A 21831-nucleotide genomic window follows, 5' to 3' on the forward strand; every position below is an offset into this window, starting at 1 on the left:
TATATATATATATATATATATATATAAACACAATATTATGTATAAACAGATAATAAAGGCGAATATAAAAATATTAGTACAGTTATCCCAGAATAACCATAATAAATATCAATATATACAAAAGATCTCCAAATAGATATTAGAGTTTACTATCTCTAAAACAAACAACACTCTTATTATTGTTGTCACACTTTACCGATCTATCTCTCTGCTTAATAAAAGAGAAGTATTCCCACCTGCATCTCCTCTGCTCACACAATTAAGTGATCATTACAAAAGAAGTAACAAGATACAACAACATAGCGTAAGCTAATATAGCCAAAGTACTTTGGTAAAATATGCCATATACATCATGCCACATAAACAACATATATATCTATTTGTATTAGATAAACATTGGACACTAACTCGATTATCTGGATACATGCATATAACATCGAATCCCCTAGTGGCCTGCACCTGCAAAGGTTCCCAAACTCTGCAAAATTTTGCCTCAAGAGGTTATCACCCAACCACTCACAAGGTAAATTCCGTTCGTGCCTAGGACTTGATCAAATCTAGTGGCTAGGATCTTCTTCTTTTCTTCACCACATAACCTACTCTGCTATACTCGAATGTGAGTAGTTATTAGAGAAAGGATACCAACCAATAATGAATCTTTATGTCAATGCATACACTAACTATCACCACATAGAATTCCTCCTTGAAATTCATAGAAAACCACTTCACATTCCCCACTTACAGATACATACATACATGCACACTTATAGATACACACACACATATATATATATATATATATGTGTGTGTGTGTGTGTACATATATGTATATGTGTGTGTGTATATATATATATATAGTTATTTCCAATACTAGTGACAACCATATTTGTATAAAATTGGACTCTCAAGAATGAAAGAGTAAACCTTTGATCCTAGTTCTGATCTGTTGGGAATAGTTCAAGTGTGAGTCAAAAAGTCCCACATTGGATATAATAGACAAAGTTAAACATTATATAAGAATAAAGACCCATGACACCATTACCTTAAGGTTTTGGGGTTAAAGTGGTGTCAAATGCCTTATATGTGTAAGACTAATGTCATATAACCATATGTAACCACAATCTCTGATCAATGTCTATAACCATAACCCATATAACATAAAATATATATATAACCCAACAGTGGTATCAGAGCCGATAGTTCAGAGTGATTGATCACATAGGACTCACCCTTGAGGGGAAATTGTTGGGAATAGGCCAAGTGTGAGTCGAAAAGTCTCACATTTGATATAATAGACAAAGTTAAACACTATATAATAATGAAGACCCATAACACCATTGCCTTAAGGTTTTGGGGTTAAAGTGGTGTCAAATGCCTTATATGTGTAAGACTAATGTCATATAAACATATGGAATCACAATCTCTCAATATCTATAACCATAACCCATATGACATAAAATATATATAACCCAACATGATCCACTCGCTTAATGGGCATATCTTCTCGTTGGGTGAGACGTGTACTCTCGACCTGTGACAAAATTGCTCACCCACTGGGACTCTAAGGGATTAATTCTCCCATAATGCGTCCAGCGAGTAGGGCTCGTCCAACAACACAAGCAAATCAATGAGCCTTGATCCATAATTCGTTTAGCGAGCTCATGCTCGCCCAACGAACTCATAAACCGATGAACCTTTGATTTATAGTTCACCCAACGAACCCCAACTTGCCTAACGAGTTTGCATAATTTGTGTGAAGTCCAAACCTACAAAATTGTGCATTTGACAACCTAGATGCAAACTACTTGAGAGTTTCACAGATACCCAATTCATACCACGAGTCTCATCTACAATAATCACAATCATGAAGGAAATTTAGACACATTATCAATTTCATAGATTCAATCTAACAATACTCTTTAGAATTAGCATCAATTTCTACGCAATTCATGCCACAGTTAAATTCACAGTCAAATATATGAAATTAACACCAATTAAACATTCATTCTATATAACAGAGTCTAATTAGCTTCCCTTACCTGGTCAATCAACCTCAAACTCTAAAACAGCGAAAACCCCCTTTTCAGCTACCGAGCATGTAACTCAACCTAGGAACAAAACATATATGATTAAGGCAAATCAACAGAACCACTAATCAACATAGATTCACAAGGAAAACTAAGGATTCACATGTGACCAGTACTGATCACATGCATATATAAGAACAATTGTATGAGAAAAGAGTAGAAAATCAACTTACTTAATGAAGGAAACTGATTGGACAAAATTAGATAGTAGCCATAGTGGTCTCCCTAGCAATCTCTGATAATCAAACAGATGAACTTACAGTAAGAAACTGTAGTGAGAAGGGAAAGAGCTCCTGGAAAGTGTTTTTTAGAGACGAGATCATTTTATGAAATTTTCTATTTATATGTAAGCTTTTATTATGAAAATAATAATAAGATCTCATTATTTAAAACACTATCACTTTTAAAATCAGATTTTTTAGGTTCTCACGTATATAAACATGTATATTATTATATTATAATTATTTAATTTTTTGAATTTAAAATTTCATACCTGGATTATTGTATATAAATGATATGGTCTTATTTAGATTTCCAAACCAAAGCTTCTTGACAAATGTTATATCTATTGATCTTAACAATGGTATGTTGATGTTGCCTCTTGAAAATATCTTCATACTTGGAACGTTGCTAACCCTTAAAGTTTGTAAGTTAGGCCAATCAAGAGTTCCACGATAATGACTGAAATTCACAAACTTTGGAAGATCCTTGAGTACTAGACATTTCATCTGTGGAAAAGCGATAGATGATACATTTTCATCATCACTCGAGATCACTTCCTTTAGTTCTTTGCAACTATACAACTTCAGTAATTTGAGTTTCTCAAGATATTTGGAGGAAGAAAGTGAAAATAAACTTCGAATGCTACCACAATGGACAATGAAAAGTGACACCAAATTTGAGAAGAATGGAACATGAGGTTCCTTGTTCCATACAAATTTCAAACTATTTAGGTTACTTAATGATATTATCCTCAGTTGAGGAAGCATTTCTTCCATAGGATGATCTAGTTTGTCATCTTCAAAGTTGAATATTGTGGTCAATGATTCACATTTGTCTAAATGAAGTTCTTTCATGTTGTTGAATCTTGTGATCATATGAGAAGAGATGACACTTAATAATTTATTATTGTTGCTTAAAGTCAAATTTTCCAATTGACAAAATGATTCAGAAGGAGAACTATAGTGCCAAAGCTCCTTAATATCTTGATGTATTACATAAAGCACCTTCAATTTTTCCAATGACAACTGTAGGGAATAGATGACAATTTCAAATTTGAAATATAGGGAACAACAAATCAAAGTAGGATAAAACTAAAAAGCATGGCAATTTACTAAATTAATAAATTTTGTACTTTCATTACATTTTCAATAAAAAAGTAAATAAATTATAGGATAAATAATCAGTTGAGTATAAAAAATATTAACATATCTAATTTTTAGCACAAAACAAATATTTTTTAAATAAATTATTTTGTTAGTTTTGTTTAAACTCCCTTAATGATTGAGGTAATTAATCATCTTTATTAAATATCACGTGTATTTATTAAAGAACAAAGTTAACCTTAATAATTAGTCTTGCTATTATCTTAACTCTACCCACATTATTTTAAATCCACAGTTTTGATTACATATCAATGTTAATGTTTCGTTTAATAAAAACACATGACAATTAATAGATCAAATATATGCACCTCAACTATTAATATCAAAGACCAAACCAAACTAACAAAATTAAATTTTTTATTGTACTAAAAAATAAAATATAGCAATATTTATTTTATTAAGCTGACTATTTATCCTAATATATATATATATATATATATATATATATATATATATATATATATATAATTAACATACCAGAAAAATATTAGAATTAGAAGATTTAATTTGCATGGACACTTATAATGAATATTATAGACATGTAATTTCAAATTGAAACGTACCGAATTTGGAAAGAAATAGCTTGAAGCATCTTGATTTTGATGTTCTTTTAACTCATTGGTCTCTTCAACAAATGTAATCAAAGAAGGACAATTTGTAATTCTCAATGTTTCCAAGGATGGAAATTCTGATGTAGAAGGAAATGCAACACACAAATCTCTCAGATTTTGAAGAGTAACATCCTTCAGCTGAGAAAAAATTGTTTTTCCTCTCTCTTCTTCTTTTTTGACGATGATGGTCTTACATAAGACATCACAATCCACAATTTTCATTTTTGTTAAAGTTATTGATATTGGTAACCAATTAAGAGACTTGCATAACTCCACTTGCATCGTATGCAAACTTTGATATAACCTCACATATTCTTTGTTAATGATGTGAGTTAAATTAGGTAGGTTAATCAAAATCAATTCATCTAATTGGGGAAGGAGCTCTATAGAGTTAGGTATTTCCTCCACATTGATTACAATTTTCAATGCATAACAATTACTCACAAAGAGTTTCTTCAAATTTTTCATCTCAAGTGGTGTCATAAAGGAGGCAACATAAAGCAACATGTGACAACCATTTAACCTCAATTCATCCAACTCAAATAAAGTGTCACTCATTGGCTCTAAGAAATCTACTAAAATTGCTTGGTTGCTTGTGAACTCTACCAAACAAGGACATTCTTCTATTATCAAAGTTTTCAAACTTAAAAGATTGCCATACATTTTTAAAATCCTTTCCAATTGTGAGAGAGACTTTAGTTCCACTTTACTTAATCTTGGGAAGAAAGGAGATTTATAGTAAATATCGGTGTAAACTACTTGCTTTAAATCCTCACATGCCTCTAACTTTAATTCCTTTAATTGGCAAAGTTCCATGGCCTTGTTGGGAGTGAAGAGAACCCATATAAAGGGACAACTTTTGAGGTGTATAATTTGCATACTTTTGAAGTCAAAATGTCTCCCAAAAGCCCAACGGTATAACATATGCAACTGATATACTTGGATTAACTTTAATTCCTTTAGTTGTGTCAAATACTTTACCTCTTCATCTCCATAAATAGGATCCAAGATTTCAAATAGACATTCTGATATTTTGCACTGTTGAATTTCAATTACTTCAAGTTTTTTTGACCTCTTCATCAGAATAGATATAAATTTAGTCAATGTTTCATCACAGTTAGTTGCTCGGAACACTAGAAGGTTGGTGAAATATGAAGGTCGAAGGTTATGTATTCTTTCTCGTAATTTCTCGGTGTCACCAATATCATATTCAACCGTCGTTGAGAAAAAATCATCCTGCAAATCATCATTTATTCTCTTACTACCATTTGGTGTAACTCCATTGTAAAACAATTTAAATTGTATAAATTATGACAGTTATTTTTGTATATTACAAAGGCATGAACCACCAAATTTAAGAGTGTGACGGTTTCGAAAGCACATAAATCTTATTACTACCAAGTATAATACAATGGTTTTCAAAAATCACCACAACAACGGTTATAATAGGTTTAATTATTCGGAATGTATCTACTTTGACTTTGGTAAAGGTATGTCAATTTAGTATCCATTTTGGAGTTACATTCCAACTTTTGAAAAAGTGTTTCAATTAAGTTCCTTTCAGACAAAAATTACTAACGTCGTTAACGACATGACACGTGTCAGTCTGTGATTTTTTTTTTAATTTTTTGAATTTTTTTGGTAAAAAACAATTGTCATGTGTCAAGTCCTTGGTATGACACATGACATTGTGAGTATCACGTGACAGTGTAACCATAAAATGTCATCATCTTGATTTCCATTTAGTTTCCATATATGTCTCATTGATTCAATTTAGTCCTTACTTATGCGTCTTTGATTTAATTTTGACCCAATTATTTTTAATAAATAAAATATTTTTTCATCCATTTTTTATAAGATTAAAACCAATTAAGTATAAATATTTTTTTACAAAAATTAAGTAGTGATATTTATATTAAAATTTAGTGGTAAAAATCATTTTATTAAGTCATTTTCAAAAAAAAAAAAGTATTAGTATAACATTCATGCAAATAAAAAATTTGGTTTAAAACTAGTGAGAGATAATATTGTTCTATTTGAAAAAAAGAAGAAGTAATAATTAACAAAACATGAGTTAATAATATATAATAATGTAATATGTTAAAAATTCATTTTTAATAAATATCGATACAAATAATAAATTTGGTCTGAAATTAGAGAAAAACAATGTAAATATCGATACTTAATTTTGTAAAAATATTTATACTTAACTAGTTTTAATCTTATGAAAAATGGATTAAAAAAATTTGGACAAAAATGAATCAGAGACACATAAGGACTAAATTGAATCAAGAAGACATACATAGAAACTAAATTGAAATAAACACAATAATATTTTACAGTGACATTGACATGTGGTATTGCATTGTCATGTTGTCACACCAGGGACTTAACACGTGATAATTTTCTTTTTTGGAAAAGGTAAAAATAAAAATTAAAAAAAAATTAAAAAAATCACATACTAACACGTGACATGCGATGTTAATAATTTCTGTCGAAAAGGGACCTAATTGAAACATTTTTTTCATAAATTGGGATGCAATTGACATTTTTTAAAAAGTGGATATCAGGTTGATACACCCTATCAAAGTGGATATCATCCGACTAATTAAACCTATATAATACAATGTAACAGCGGTCAAGACTATCGTAATATATTTGTTGGAAAATAATTTTAGTGTATTTGAAAAGCCATTATTAACGTTATGTTACGATATTTTTAACTTACATAATGTAAATATTATATTATTTATAAAATATAGTAATTGAACTTAAATCGTTCATCTATTATACGAGAAAATGTAGAGAGAACTAACCCATGATTCAAAAATATTTGCTAGAGACTCTTGATTTTCCAATATCACAGATTTTGTTTTTCCCAAACCACACTTTCTTATGTTGGGACAATGATTCACGATCACATTTTTTAAAGATGGCCACTCAACGATATCTCCACAAGAAAATTTCTTTAAACTTGGTAAGCTTTCAAAGTGTATTTGGTTTGCTTCTGGATATTCTATTACAATCGTGGATTCTTTAACTTGAAGAAGTTCTGAATACAACCACTGCACCATTCAAGTATATGTAAACAAATAAGGAATAAAAACATGAAAATAATAATTATTTTCAACGCATTAAATCAAATAAAGAATAAAAAACACATTGATAATAAGTAGATTTTATTACAAATTGTTGAGAAGTTTTGTTTTTTCAAATGCATTTTTATAAGTAATTTTAATTCAATTATTTAAAAATATCATTATTTTGAAAGTTCATGCTACAACAATTAAATATATTAATCTAAAACTACTAGGTATATCAAAATATATATTAATCCCTCATAAATCACGAGCAATTTAGATACACCTTCCCTCTTTAATGACGTCTTTTAAAGACAAAGGTGTGATAAGAGTTTTAGGATCCAAAATGAATAATCCCTCAAATATAAGGATGACCCTAAGGTTTTATTTAAATGGACTTGAGTGCAGAATATTGATTCCATTCGTGGAGATGAAAACAAGGTTCCAAAGACGCACTTTCTTAGGGAATGAAAAGTGGTTCCAAAAATGAACATTATTCTCTTAACCCTCAAGTATAGGAAGAATGAAAAAGTGGTTCTAGAGACGAATCGATACGCTCAATAGTTACACATTACTTAGAAGTAAGGTCAATGACAAAACTTTTGATAAGAGTTTCTGTTGGAAAATTTTCAAATATATAATATGAGGGTTAATACGAGATATTCACATGGTCAATTATTTCTATAGATGTGGTCCATTTGTCAATCAATTCTATAATTGTTGCGTAGATTTTGATACTGTAATCTCATATAATTGACAATAATTTAATATGGCTACTACTCTATGATGGCTAGAGAAAAATAACTATAAATTTCACATGTACTATATGTTTTAGGTCATCAAATTTGCTCTTTCCTACAATATACTATATCATCAAGGTTTAGAGAGTGAGAGTTTGAAACGAAAAAGCACATTAAAGGATTCTCGTGATAGTGACAATGGTTGGAGGTTAGTATTTATTCCTTTTTCTGCATTAGTTTTACATTTGGTATTAGAGCAAGATTAAATACCTTTGTCTTGTTTTGAATTTGTCGTGGTTATCCTTTGGATTTTTTATTGTGTTTTTCTGTTGTGTTTGATGTCGGACCTACTATTATCGACGTTGGAGGTGTCACTATTGATGAGGTGACGCTAATCCACTAATGGACTTTGCGATTATGGGTATAAAAAGTCTTGGAGCATCAACATTGTTGCCCTTCGAGGCTTTGTCCGTATCGTTCTAAAAAGTCTGAGATGTGTCCTGTGTACTCATGTAATGCGAAATGTTGTCACTTACTTATGACAATTGACACTTTTGGACAATGGGTGTGCTGAATATTTTTAAGTTGGATATGAATTGAAAACGAATCTTTTATTTTTTCAAAATAAAATAATGAAGAGTACATAACTTTGTTTTATATCTATATTTTAACGTTAAGTCAAATATTTTTATGGTGTGATGGTAAAGTAATCATTTTAATTGAATTACTATATTAATTCACTAAGGATTGACATAATATATGGTTTTGCATGTAGTACATGGTTGTGTACATAATATATGTTTTTGTACGTATTATAAAATTGTATATGTAATATATATATATATATATATATATATATATATATATATATATATATGGATCCTAAGGTTCGTAGTGGGCCATGGCCCCCGCAAATTTTTTAAATTTTTTTTAGATTAATTATTATTATTTTTATAAAATATAATTTTTAATGTTAATAAGTAATAAAATAAAAAATTAAATAAAATAAAGAATAATAAAATTTATTGAAATATTTTTTTTTTGTTTCTCATTTGAAGTTTCTCGGTATTATATACATTTACACTCTTAAATATCTTCTTTTGTTTTTTTTCTTTAAATAAAGAAATAGAAAGTTGGACATAAATTCATTCTCTTCGCTTTCAGTTATCATCTGTTATCTTTTAAGATAAAAAAAGTAACTCTCTTTATTTTCTTGATAGAAAAATATTAGTTTAATATTTAGTTTTTTTTTCATCTTATGAGTTTTTTGTATTTTTTTTTCATAAATATAAAAAAGAAAAATTATGTACTATATGTTTTTTAATAACCATTTCTTATATGTGACTTGATTATCATAATATTTTTTAGTAATTACATTGTCCATTTTTTATTAGATTTGCATAAATTATTTTTTAGTTTTAATTATTTTTAAAATAGGTATATTGATGAAGAATAAAATAATAGATTGATTTTTTTCAATGCGATAAAAGGAAAGATACTCTTGAAGATGAATTCAATTGTTGAATTAGAAAATCGTTCCTTAATATTCAAAAAATTTATAAGTGAAAAGTTTCATTAAAATTTTTCTGAATTATGAAAGTTTCATATTAATTCTTTGAAATTTATTATAAGAAAACTTTCTCAAATATGAGAATATTCATGGAAAGAGATGAAATTAAAAAAAAACTTATTTAAAATGTGTTTCATATCAAATACAACTTCAAAACTATCACTTTTTTTAAGGAAAACTTAGAAAGAGATTTCAATACTAAATTTTATATATATATATATATATATATATATATATATATATATATATATATATTGGCGGATCTGGATAAAAAATCTTGAAGGGACCAAAATAATATACTCAAATTTCATATATTTAATCATTGTTATTAATATATATATATATATATATATATATATATATATATATATATATATATATATATATATATATTTTATGAAGTTTTGTACATAATATATGTGGTATACGTGCCATAAGTTTTTTACCTACTATATGTTGAATATTTAATTTATATAGTGAATATTATTTTTTTATTGCATTATAAATAATGTTATTCAAATTTTTTTTTTGAATCAGTATATATTTTAATGAATTAGAGGGTGACAACAACATCTTTGATGCATTGATATTTATTATTACGTAATAAACATTAATTGTAATTAATTATATGTGATGTGATGAATTTTTATCCATAATTTTTTTTTCTCATCTATAAGATTAATTAGAATGAAATATTGGATTATAATTCTCAAATTCTCTAAAGGTATTAAGAAAAAAAATATAGTCTAATAGTTTTATCTTTTGGTTATGTGAGTCTGAATATGACTTTAGCTCACAAGCAAGTTTTGCGTCACTAGATTCATTAAGATGTGTGCGGTAAGACATAATAGTATAATAGATTTATTACTTGGTGATGTGAGTATAATTGAGTAAGACTTTAGCCCACAAATAAGTTTTATGTTTCTAGATTCATTCACTAAGACATGTGTTTGTATCGGTAAAACATAATAGTATAATGGTTTTATCATTTTGTGACGTGAGTCTAATTGAATAAGACTTTAGTCCATAAGTAAGTTTTATGTCACTAGATCATTCATTAAGACGCGTGTTTGCATCGGTAAAATGTAATAGTATAATAGTAGTTTTATAATTTGGTGATGTGAGTCTAATTGGGTAAGACTTTAGCCCATGGGCAAATTTTATGTCACTAGATTCATTCATTAAGATATGTTTACATCGGTAAAACATAATAGTTTTATCATTTGGTTATGTGAGTCTAATTGAGTATGACTTTGGCCCACATACAAGTTTGTTTTATGTCATCACTAGATTCATTGATTAAGACATGTTTGCATTGACAAAACATTATTTTGTTATAGTATCGAATTATGATAATGAGCATGTATTTTAAAAATAATATAGTTTCTCAAAATCTGTGAATATTTTTTATATCCATTGTGGTATTCCCAAACTAAAAAGGGATAATTATAAGTTTTGAAAGGAGAAAGTTTTTCTCCATTTGGTTTGGATGAACATTGATTATGCTATTAGAAAACTAGAATCATCATTATTACTAATACCAACACTCTAGATGTTGTTGATCTTTATGAAGAGTCGGAGAGGTTAAATTGTCTCTTTCTGACATTAATAAATACCAACTTTTTTGTTGGTATTTGGGATTATGTTTATCAACATGACAATGTGAGAGATTTGCTAAAGGTTATTGATGAATAAATCATATTTGATAAATCTCTTATCAACAGTATCATCATGTATTTATCATCCTTAAAGCTCACCGGTATGGGATTAAGGGGGGGTGTGATCACATCATGCGCACTAGGGACATTGTGGGTCAAATGAAAGGCCTTAGAGGTTACCATCTGATTCCCTTCTAGTACATTATATTTTGTATACTTTGCCTCATCAATATGAATGACTTATAACACACATAAGGATAAGTGATCTATTAATGAATTAGTGACCATGAAGAGGAAAGGTTGTTAATGGAGGAAGGTCAAATGTGATTACTTCTCTCAATAACAAGAAGAATCAAATTAATCAGAAAGGAAAGATATATGTTAAACCAGTTATAAAGAAAGAGTCCAAGTGTTTCTTTTGTAAAAGAAGGGACACACGAAGAAGGATTGCACAAAGTTTAAGAATTGGATAGTGAAGAAAGGTAATTATTTTATTTTTGTTTGTTATGAATCTAATATGACTAGTATTAATCATAACACATATGATGGATTCATTCTGGAACTACAATCTATGTTTGTAATACCATATAAGGTATGTAAAACCTAAGGAGACCAATGGGAAGTGAACCTTGCATATATTTAGGAACCAAGATGAGTTCATATGTCGGGGTCATTGGGACATGCAATAAAGTTTTAAGTAGTGATTTTATTTTTTGTTTAGAAAAGGTCTTTTGTGTTCCTAGTTTTGATAAAAACTTAATTTTCATTTTGTGATTTACACCTTTGGGTGTTTCTTTTAATTTTATAGAATATGGTTTTACTTTGTTGAATAAATCGAAAGTTGTTAGTTTTTTTATAACTATGTCATGGTCTTTACTCTATTAAATTACAAATTACATTGCTTATAGTTCAATGCATGTGTTCTACTAGGTTAAAGTGATGTGTTGTGAATGAGCATTCCTCTACCTTATGGCACTAGAGATTGAGACATATATCTCCATTGAGAGAATTAAGTGATTAGTTAATGATGAAGTACTTAATACTTTAGATTTTGCTGATTTTGAAACTTTTGTAGATTGCATTAAGGGTAAGCAAACTAAAAAGTCCAAAAAAGGTGCTAAAAACAGTTCAAACATACTAGAAATTATTCGTACAAATATTTGTCTTCCGAATATGGATGTGAGTAATCTGAGATACTTCATCACATTTATAGATGATTCACGATACATGTATCTTTACTTACTTTGTTATAAGGATGAAGCTTTAGATGCCTTTAATGTTTTTAAGGTTAAAGTAGAGTTACAATGCAGAAAGCAAATTAAGATTGTGAGATCAGATAGGAGGTGGAGAGTACTATGGTAGATACACTATGTGTAGACAAGAATCTAGTCCATTTACGAAATTTCTCCAAGAACATGGGATTGTTGCCCAATACACTATGTTTGGTTCTCCGAATCAGAATGGCATGGCAAAGAGAAGAAATCAAACTTTAAAGGATATGGTGAGAAGCATGAGGAGTCATGCAAAGCTTCCTAAATTATTGTGGATTAAAACACTTAAGACGGTAGTGTATATAGTAAATCGAGTTCTAACAAAGACTGTATTAACACCTTTTGAGTTATTCAAAGATTGGAAACCCAATTTACGACATATACACCTTTGGGAATGCCCATTTGAAGTGACATGTTATAATCCACAAGAGAAGAAACTAAAACCTAAGACTATTAGTCCTATTAGTTAGTATTCCATTGGATATGCTGAAAAGGTCCAAAGGTATAGTGTTTATTGTCCATTTCATAACACTACAATTGTAGAATCAAGGAATCTAAAGTTTCTTGTAAATGACTTGATTAGTGAGGGTGATTTAATTCAAAATAATCAAATGAAGTACAACCCTCTAAATTAAATGATACACTCGTGGTCATTATTTCCCAAATATGTGATATGTGGGATAATATAAGATATTCACATGGTCAATTATTATTATAGATGTGGTTCATTTGTAAATCATAATTTTATAGTTATGCATAAACTTTAATAGTGTAATTCCATATAATTGGAAACAGTTTATTATGGTTACTACTATGTGATAGAAAGAGAACTCTATAAATTTGACAAGTACTATGTGCTTTATATTATCAAATATGTTCTCTACTACATTATATTATACCATCATCAAAGTTTAGAGAGTGAAGATTTGAAACGAAAAATCACATTAATAAAAACGAAAAATCACATTAAAAGATTTTTGATGATAGTAACAATGACTAAATATTAGTCCTTATTTATTTTTTCACATTAATTTTACAGTTTTATGGTCCAAAATTGGTAATCCACTATGAAAATATTATTTCAAATAATTAAATATCGAAATACTAAAATTAACATTAACGATGAAGAATTTGAAAAATTGTATTTAAAAAAGTAATGTAAATCATTAAATTTTTAGTAATTGCAAGTTCTCACCAGTATGTCCATTGCTTTGGACCCAAACGTTTGTCGTAGCAATTTCATATTTTCATCGGCACCCGAGTAAGACATTCTCTTTGTATTAGCGGAACTCATGTCACCAACCTGAAATACTACTTTTATGCATAAATTACTTTTTTAAACTTAAAAAAATACTCTATTTTTCTCTTAAAAAGTCATTTTAAATAATCCGAGCGAATTCTAATCCTAATACGACTAGCAAATGATGAATGAAATAAAGAAGCTAAATAAAAATTATAACTAACCAAATTAATAATTTTAAATTATTATTTTACAGGTCAAATTATTGTATTATAATTAATAATTTGAATTTAATTTGTAAGTATTAAAGATTTAATTTATAATAATATTACATGTTTTCATTTTTCATATAGTATAATAAAAAAAATCAAATTATTTTCTGTGCCACCAGTTTAATTGATTAAGCAGAATGGGTAAAAAGTTTATTGTTGTATAAACTAGATAATGACATTTCGGGTGGATATAAAATGGATTAATTGAACTAATTTATTGTAAATCTTAATTAAACTTAAAAAGTTATTTGAAAGAATTGAATTGAATTTTGTAATAATCTAAATGACCAGGGATTATTTACATCATATGATTTGAATGAACTAAATTAAATTGATTTTTTTTCTAAATTGTTTGAATTATTATTAATAAAATATCGTTTTTTAAATTACATTTTTCAACATCATAAAGTACCATATTTATGTCAAACACTTTAATTTTCTTATAATTGTATTCTGTATGAATTTGAATTGATTCAGTTGAATTATTTTGAAGGAGTGGTAATAAGAGGGAAAAAAAGATGCTTGAAATATGAAATATGAAACATGAAATATTACCTGGTTGAGATTGTGCTTAGGTTGTATTATGCTGATATTGCAATTGTGGAAGAAAGATAATGCCACTGAACAAGTTTGCACAAGAAAAATGAAGGTTTTATACATATCCAACTACAATAATGAAAGGTTTTTTCTTTCTTTTTTTTTTCATTTTGTTTTCCTCCAAAATAGATTCTGCAAGTTTTCTTAGTTCTTTCCTCAGCATCAACTTTTACCTATTCTTTACTTTTGTTTTGGTTAAAGCATTATTCTTTCTGCAGCATCAATTTTTACTAATTCTTTACTTTTGATTCGGTTAACTTACGTAGTGATTCTTTCCTTAAAACCTACACCATATTTTAAGGCTTCCCTTATTAATCAAATTTCTATAAGTTTATTTTTAAGTAAAATTTACTTGAAATATATTCAAAATTGTATTTGTGCAGAACAATATATAAACATTAGTTAATATAACAATCCAATCTCTTTATCTGTATATATTTTTCTATCTATCTCTCTATAACATTTGATCACACCGATATCGTAGACTTTTTTTAAACATAAAAATATATTATTTTTCAAATACATTATTAAATTTTTGGTTTAGATTAGACTTTGGAGTTTAGTTTTTATTTAGTTAATATGTTTTGTTATAGATAATTGTTTCGCGATTATAGATAATATGGTAACAAACGAAAGGACAAAGAGAGTTTAAAATAAAAATGATGCAATTAAGAAAATTTAAATGGTATTACTCTTTTAAGCAAGAAACTTGCAAAATTTAGATAATGAGTAAGGTAGAGTTTTGCTATATCAATGTTGGATTTTTGTTTACGTTAGCTATGTGCAGTTCAAGAATGGTAGGATGAAGAAAATGATCTTAAAAATCATAGTGGCAATCACAAAAGGACTTTTGTCATAGGTTTTAATACTTTAAAATGAATATTGTTCTAAGACAAAGATAAAAAATGTGTCATTGGTGAAATAAGAAATAACTTAATAAATGTGCAAATGCACCAACAAATATATTTATTTTGGTAGGAGTAGTACAAGGAAAGACCAACGGCACAAAAAATCCTATCTTTAGTATAACATGGACATCATAGTTCGTGTAAAAGGTGTATTAATATTGTTGAAATTTCTCTGTTTTAGGTTGGATTTTGTTGTCTACATATAGTGAGCAAATATCAAGATAACAATCAGTAGTTTCTGGGTAACATGAGGTCTCAAGCACAGTATTGGTAATTTATGTATTGTGACATAGGTATATATGATATGTAAAAGGATCAAACAAAGTACCTTAGTGCTTCTTTATTTAATATTTTTACAGACAAAAAAAAAATGATTGTAGATTATTAATATGTAGTTGAATACTTAGAAAGGTGGAAAGTAATGATAAAAATAGCTTATATCAAGTGATCAAAGTAGCAAAAAAGAGTAAGAAAGAGTCCTTTGGCAACTTCAAATACGTTAATGAGAGCAAGTAAATCACAATGAATAAGAGATTTGTTTTCTCTAAGTTTTTCTTATGGTGAGTAAAGGGTTATATATGTAGCATCCTCTAAAACGTTTTTAAATTTTATATATTATTAGAATATTAAAGGAAGCTGTGTTATTTTAAGAAAATGAATTTGTATTTGATTATATACTTCAATGTGCATATAGTTTTATGTTCAACAATTCAATCACTACTTCAACCTCTTTTGGGAATACGATAAGCAAAATTATCTTCGGTATTTATGAAATCGAAAACCAAAACATTATGAAGTTGATAAATACAAATGAAGGAAAAGTAACACTAACATGATATATGTGGACGACAAACAATCAAAAGATATGGTATATGTTTATCACAGCTTACTTCAGTAATGACAATTGAGCCTTGCAAAATTTCATTTTGATTTGAGGTATAACCTTTTTTTTTTAATTTATGTTTTTCAATAATTTGTTCATGCACTTCTAGAAAGAATATATGTCGTTTAATGTGAGAGTTCATTTATGTTCAAACACTCACACAAATGATAGATTTTACAAAATATTAGATGATTGTTTGTTAAATTGGAATATTAATACAAAATTGTTCATTATCACTTTGACAATTATGACACAATTGATAGCATGATTAAAAAAAAAGTAAAGATAAGTTGAAGTTAGACACCCTCTTATGAAAAGATATTTTAATATGCATTATTCAACACATATATTTAATTTGATTGTGAAAAAAGGTTAATAGTTCTAAGAGAATGGATGGAAACGGTATGAGAAAGTTAGCATATTGTACAAAAATAGCTAAAATGATGAAAATTTTAAAACAATAATGGCTAGACAATTACATTTTTAATAACTTATAAATATAAGTTATTAATTTATAATAAATAAATATACTAATATATTAACATAATTTTAATGAGATAATATTTTATGTTTTCATAAATAATAAGATTTAATATGAAAAGACAACAAGATGTTTTTTTATTGATTAATGTGTCATGTTACAAACAACTTCACTATTTTACACTTTTTGAAATTATATATACATAAGTATGAATTACATCTAAAAAGGTAATTACATAACATCAAATTATTCTTTTCAATCTCTTCTTGTTCTCTCTTCTTGTAGTTTCATTTCTATCACCGAAACATAAAAATAAAATAAAAATAAAAATAACCAAATTATTGATAGAAACAGGGAGATGCAGCACTAATATGTTTGTGAACAAATTCATACTAGAAATCAAGATATCACTTTCAACATAAAGAAAACTTTAATAAAATACTTTTATAAGTCATGCTACTTATATATAGTCCATCTTATTTAGTTTGTCTCGTAAGTTACTTTGTAACCTTAAAACACTATTCAACACACATTTTGTTTATGTTTAATTATGGTTATAAGCACTAGCAATGTATATACAAGTTCAAGAAACATCTTTCTATACCACGAAGAGTACACTAAAATCCTCAAATTAAATCATGTTTATGTATAGTTTCATATGAATGTTGAATACATAATATACTTTATTTTAAAAAACATAATCTATATAAGTGTAAAGTTGGAGAATCAACATTACCTTAAAAAAGGTAGTAATCATTATTTTCTTCCATTGTTAACTTTTTGTAAAAGTTATTGCTCCTTTTTTGATTCGATGCATCTCAGTTAATTCCTAATCAACATATGCAAATAAACACATTAATATGTCAAGAAGCTATTTTTAAAAGAAAGAAAAATTTTAGGAATAGAAGACAAATAAATAAAAGAAAAAAATTTGATACAATATGTGATGTAATGAAGAGAAATAAATTAAAATATGAAAATAAGTGTTTTACAAGAAACATCTTTTAGAAAATAAAGGATATATATACATATAGATGGAAAGATATATAGATATATAAACATGTTGTATATTACTATATTATAATTATATAACTTTTATGAATTTAAAATTGTATACCTGGATTGTTGTGTATAAATGATATGGTATCATTTACATTTTCAAACCAAAGCTTCTTAACAAATGAGATATCTATTGATCTCAACAATGGTGTGTTGATGTTGCCTCTTGAAAAGTTTTTCATATTTGGAACATTGCTCACTCTCAAAGTTTGTAAGTTAGGCCAATCAAGAGATCCACAATAATGACTGAAATTCACCAACTTCGGAAGATCCTTGAGTACTAAACATTTCAATTAGGGAAAAATGGTAGATACATTTTTATTTTCATCACTCAATATCACTTCCATTAGTTCTTTGCAACTACACAACCTCAGTAATTTGAGTTTCTCAAGATATTTGGAGGAAGAAAGTGAAAATATACTTTCAATGCTACCACAACGGACAATGAAAAGTGACACCAAATTTGAGAAGAATGGAACATGAGGTTCCTTGTTCCATACAAATTTCAAATTATTTAGGTTACTCAATGCTATTGTCATGAGTTGAGGAAACATTTCTTCCGTAGGATGATCTGGTTTGTCATATTCAAGGTTGAATATTGTGATCAATGATTCACATTTGTCTAAATGCAGTTCTTTCATGTTGTTGAATCTTGTGATCATATGAGAAGAGATGACACTTGATAATTTATTACTATTGCTTAAAGTCAAATTTTCCAATTGAAAAAATGATTCAGAAGGAGAACTACTGTGCCAAATCTCATTAACATCTTGATCTATTATATAAAGCACCTTCAATTTTTCCAATGACAACTACAGAAAAAAAAAAAGACAAATTTAAAAATATACGAAGCAACAAACCAAAGTTGAATACAACTAAGAAGTAACAATGTAAATGTTAACAAATTTCGTACTTTCATTCCATTTTCAATAAAAAAAAAAAAAACTAAATAAAATATAGCATAAACAATCCGTTTAGTATAAAAAATATTAACATATGACATTTTTGTGTACAACAAGAAAAAAATAACAATCTTATCAAACAAATTTAATTTTGTTAATGATTAAGGAATATATACATATAAAAGAATTAGAAAAGACTTAATTTGCATGGAGGCACTTATAAGGAATATTATACATGTGTAACTTCAAATTAAAACGTACCGAATTTGGGAAGAAATAGGTTGAAGTAACTTGTTCTTGGTGTTCTTTCAACTCATTTGGCTCTTCAACAAATGTGATCAAGGAAGGACAATTTGTTATTCTCAATGTTTCCAAGGATGGAAATTCTGATGTAGAAGGAAATGCAACACACAAATCTCTCAGATTTTGAAGAGTAACATCCTTCAGCTGAGAAAAAATTGTTTTTCCTCTCTCTTCTTCATTTTTGACGATGATGGTCTTACATAAGACATCACAATCCACAATTTTCATTTTTGTTAAAGTTATTGATATTGGTAACCAATTAAGAGATTTACATAACCTCACTTGCATCATATGCAGATTTTGACATAACCTAGCATATTCTTTGTGAATGATATGAGTTAAATTAGGTAGGTTAATCAAAATCAATTCATCTAACTGGGGAAAATAATCTATAGAGTTAGGTATTTCCTTCCCAATGATCACCGTTTTCAATGCACCACAATTACTCACAAAGAGTTTTCTCAAATTCTTCATCTCATGCGATGTCGTGAAGAGAAACAATATAGAGGGACAAGTTTCTAGGTGTATAATTTGCAGATTTTTGAACTCCATATGCCATTGAAAGTCCTGATAGAATAATGCCTTCACCTCATATACTTGGATTAACTTTAATTCCTTTATTTGTGTCAAATACTTGACTTTTTCATCCAGAAAAGTAGGATTAGAAAAGTCAAATAGATAATAATGTGATAAATTGCAGTGCTGAATTTCAATAACTTCAAGCTTTTTTGACCTATTCATCAAAATAGATATAAAGTCAACCAATATACGATCACAGTTTTTTGCTCGAAACACTACAATGTTGGTGAAATGTGAAGGTCGAAGATTATGCATTCTCTTGCGTAATTCCTCACTGTCATCAATCTCATATTCAACAATCGTTGAATAAAAATCATCCTGTAAAACATCATTTCTTCTCTTGTTATTATTTTGCATGTAACAGAAGCTATATTAACTGATATAACAACAGAGAGAACTAACCCATGATTCAAAAATATTTGCTAGAGACTCTTGATTTTCCAATATCACAGATTTTGTTTTTCCCAAACCAAACTTTCTTATGTTGGGACAATGGTTCACGATCACCTTTTTTAAAGATGGCCACTCAACGATATCTCCACAACAAAATTTCTTTAAACTTGGTAAGCTTTCAAACTGTATTTGGTTTGCTTCTGGATATTCTATTACAATCGTGGATTCTTTAACTCCAATAAGTTCTGAATGTAACCACTGCACCATTCAAGTATATGTAAACAAATAAGGAATAAAAACATGTAAATAATAATTATTTTCAAAGCATTACTAAAATAAAGAATAAAAGAATAATATTGATACTTTTAAAGCATTGGTTCAGGAAAAATGTAGATTTTATTGCAAATTGTTGAGAAGTTCTTCTTTTTCTAATGCATAAGTAACTTTTAATTGAGTTATTATTTTTTTTAAATTCATTATTTTGATTGAAAGTTAAATCCATAAAAACTATATACATATATTCTCACTAGTATATCGAATGCTGCCGACTCCTTGAACCCAAACTTTTGTTGTAGCAATTCACTCTCGTCTTCATTCCAGACTATTTTACGCGAATGCATGTCACCAACCTGAAATACTACTTTTATGCATCAATTTTTTTTTATAACTTAAAGTAAAATGCTTTTTTTTTTCCTCTTCTAAAAATCCTTTTAAATAATTCCAAACAAATCGTAATCCTAATAGCACATCAGTGAGAGGGAAAAAAATATTCATGAAATATGAAATATTACCTGGTTGAGACTTAGGTTGTATATATTATGCTGATATTGGAATTGTGGAAGAAAGATAATGCCACTCAACAACCTTTACCTCTATAGTTTGCACAACAAAATGAAAGCTTTTATATATACATCTCCAATTACAATAATCAAAGCTTTTGCTTTTTCACTTCGTTTTCCTCCAAAATAGGTTCTGCAAGTTTTCTAAATTCTTTCCTCACCATCAACAACCAAATCTTTGCTTTTTGTTTTGGTTGACGTATTAATTCTTTGCTTTAAACCTATACTTTATATTTCGAGGTTTTCCTTATTAATCAAATTTCTGTATGCTTATTTGTAAGAAAAATATTCAAAATTCTTTAGAAATTATCATTTGGTTTGTAAAGAGAAGAACCGGTTAAAATTGATGGAAGAAGAGGACACATCAACTAACATATTAGGACAAGATAACCTCAAATTTTTATGCCAGTAACATTAGTCTAAGAAACATAACTTAGGATAACTAATGAAGGATTAAGATGACTAATTATAGACAAAGAAATCCTAAGACCGGATATCGTACGAAGATTAAGTCCATACAAAATTAAAGACAATTATTTACACTATATGTCATCTATATATTTCAATTATTATAACTGTTAAAAATTCAAGTGTGAGTCTAAGTCCCACATTAGCTCAGGTCTCATTGATGTTGTATCTCCCCTCTGAACCTCTCCCTCGATAGTCCTAACAAGTGGTATCAAAGCCACAACCTTAAGGTTTTGGGTTGAGAGTGGTGTCAATTAGAGATGACAAATAAACTCGCCCCTGGGTATTGCCCGAACCCGTCCCCGTTTTGACAGGGAATCCCCACATTGATTGGGTATGGGTATGGGTATGGGGAATCCCTGACTTTTTCAATTAAGTATGGGGATGGATATGGGTATGGGAATATACATATCCCCGCCATAATACTCGTCTCTGTCATATCTCCGTCCCCATTTAAATTATTAAAACATTCACAATTAATTAAGTAACCATATATATATATAAA

The 21831-nt window shown here is 28.1% G+C and overlaps 1 protein-coding gene and 1 long non-coding RNA gene across 2 annotated transcripts; both read right to left on the reverse strand.

The window, feature by feature from the left end:
• Window positions 1-6905: 6905 nt before the first annotated feature.
• On the reverse strand, window positions 6906-14536 carry LOC114189134. Its single transcript, XR_003605573.1, has 3 exons — window positions 14470-14536; window positions 13598-13705; window positions 6906-7148 (listed from the first exon to the last, which is right to left on the reverse strand). It is a non-coding gene; the product is annotated as an uncharacterized LOC114189134 (long non-coding RNA).
• Window positions 14537-17414: 2878 nt separating this feature from the next.
• On the reverse strand, window positions 17415-20878 carry LOC114189162. Its single transcript, XM_028077868.1, has 6 exons — window positions 20811-20878; window positions 20547-20648; window positions 20029-20277; window positions 19006-19944; window positions 17901-18654; window positions 17415-17612 (listed from the first exon to the last, which is right to left on the reverse strand). Exons 2-5 carry the CDS (start codon window positions 20637-20639, stop codon window positions 18136-18138), a joined length of 1800 nt encoding a protein of 599 aa, XP_027933669.1. The 5' UTR covers window positions 20640-20648; window positions 20811-20878; the 3' UTR covers window positions 17415-17612; window positions 17901-18135.
• Window positions 20879-21831: the final 953 nt, after the last annotated feature.

The sequence above is a fragment of the Vigna unguiculata genome, chromosome 6, assembly GCF_004118075.2.
Source record: "Vigna unguiculata cultivar IT97K-499-35 chromosome 6, ASM411807v1, whole genome shotgun sequence".
NCBI classification, from domain to species: domain Eukaryota; kingdom Viridiplantae; phylum Streptophyta; class Magnoliopsida; order Fabales; family Fabaceae; genus Vigna; species Vigna unguiculata.

What these genes read in the sequence shown, in the direction of transcription:
- LOC114189162 (XM_028077868.1), bottom strand. Translation starts at nt 20,639, where the DNA reads ATGCATTCGCGTAAAATAGTCTGGAATGAAGACGAGAGTGAATTGCTA. An exon ending in CAAATATTTTTGAATCATGG is followed by an intron (nt 19,945 to 20,028) that starts GTTAGTTCTCTC and finishes GATGTTTTACAG; the next exon opens with GATGATTTTTATTCAACGAT. An exon ending in CCTATTTCTTCCCAAATTCG is followed by an intron (nt 18,655 to 19,005) that starts GTACGTTTTAAT and finishes TTTTTTCTGTAG; the next exon opens with TTGTCATTGGAAAAATTGAA.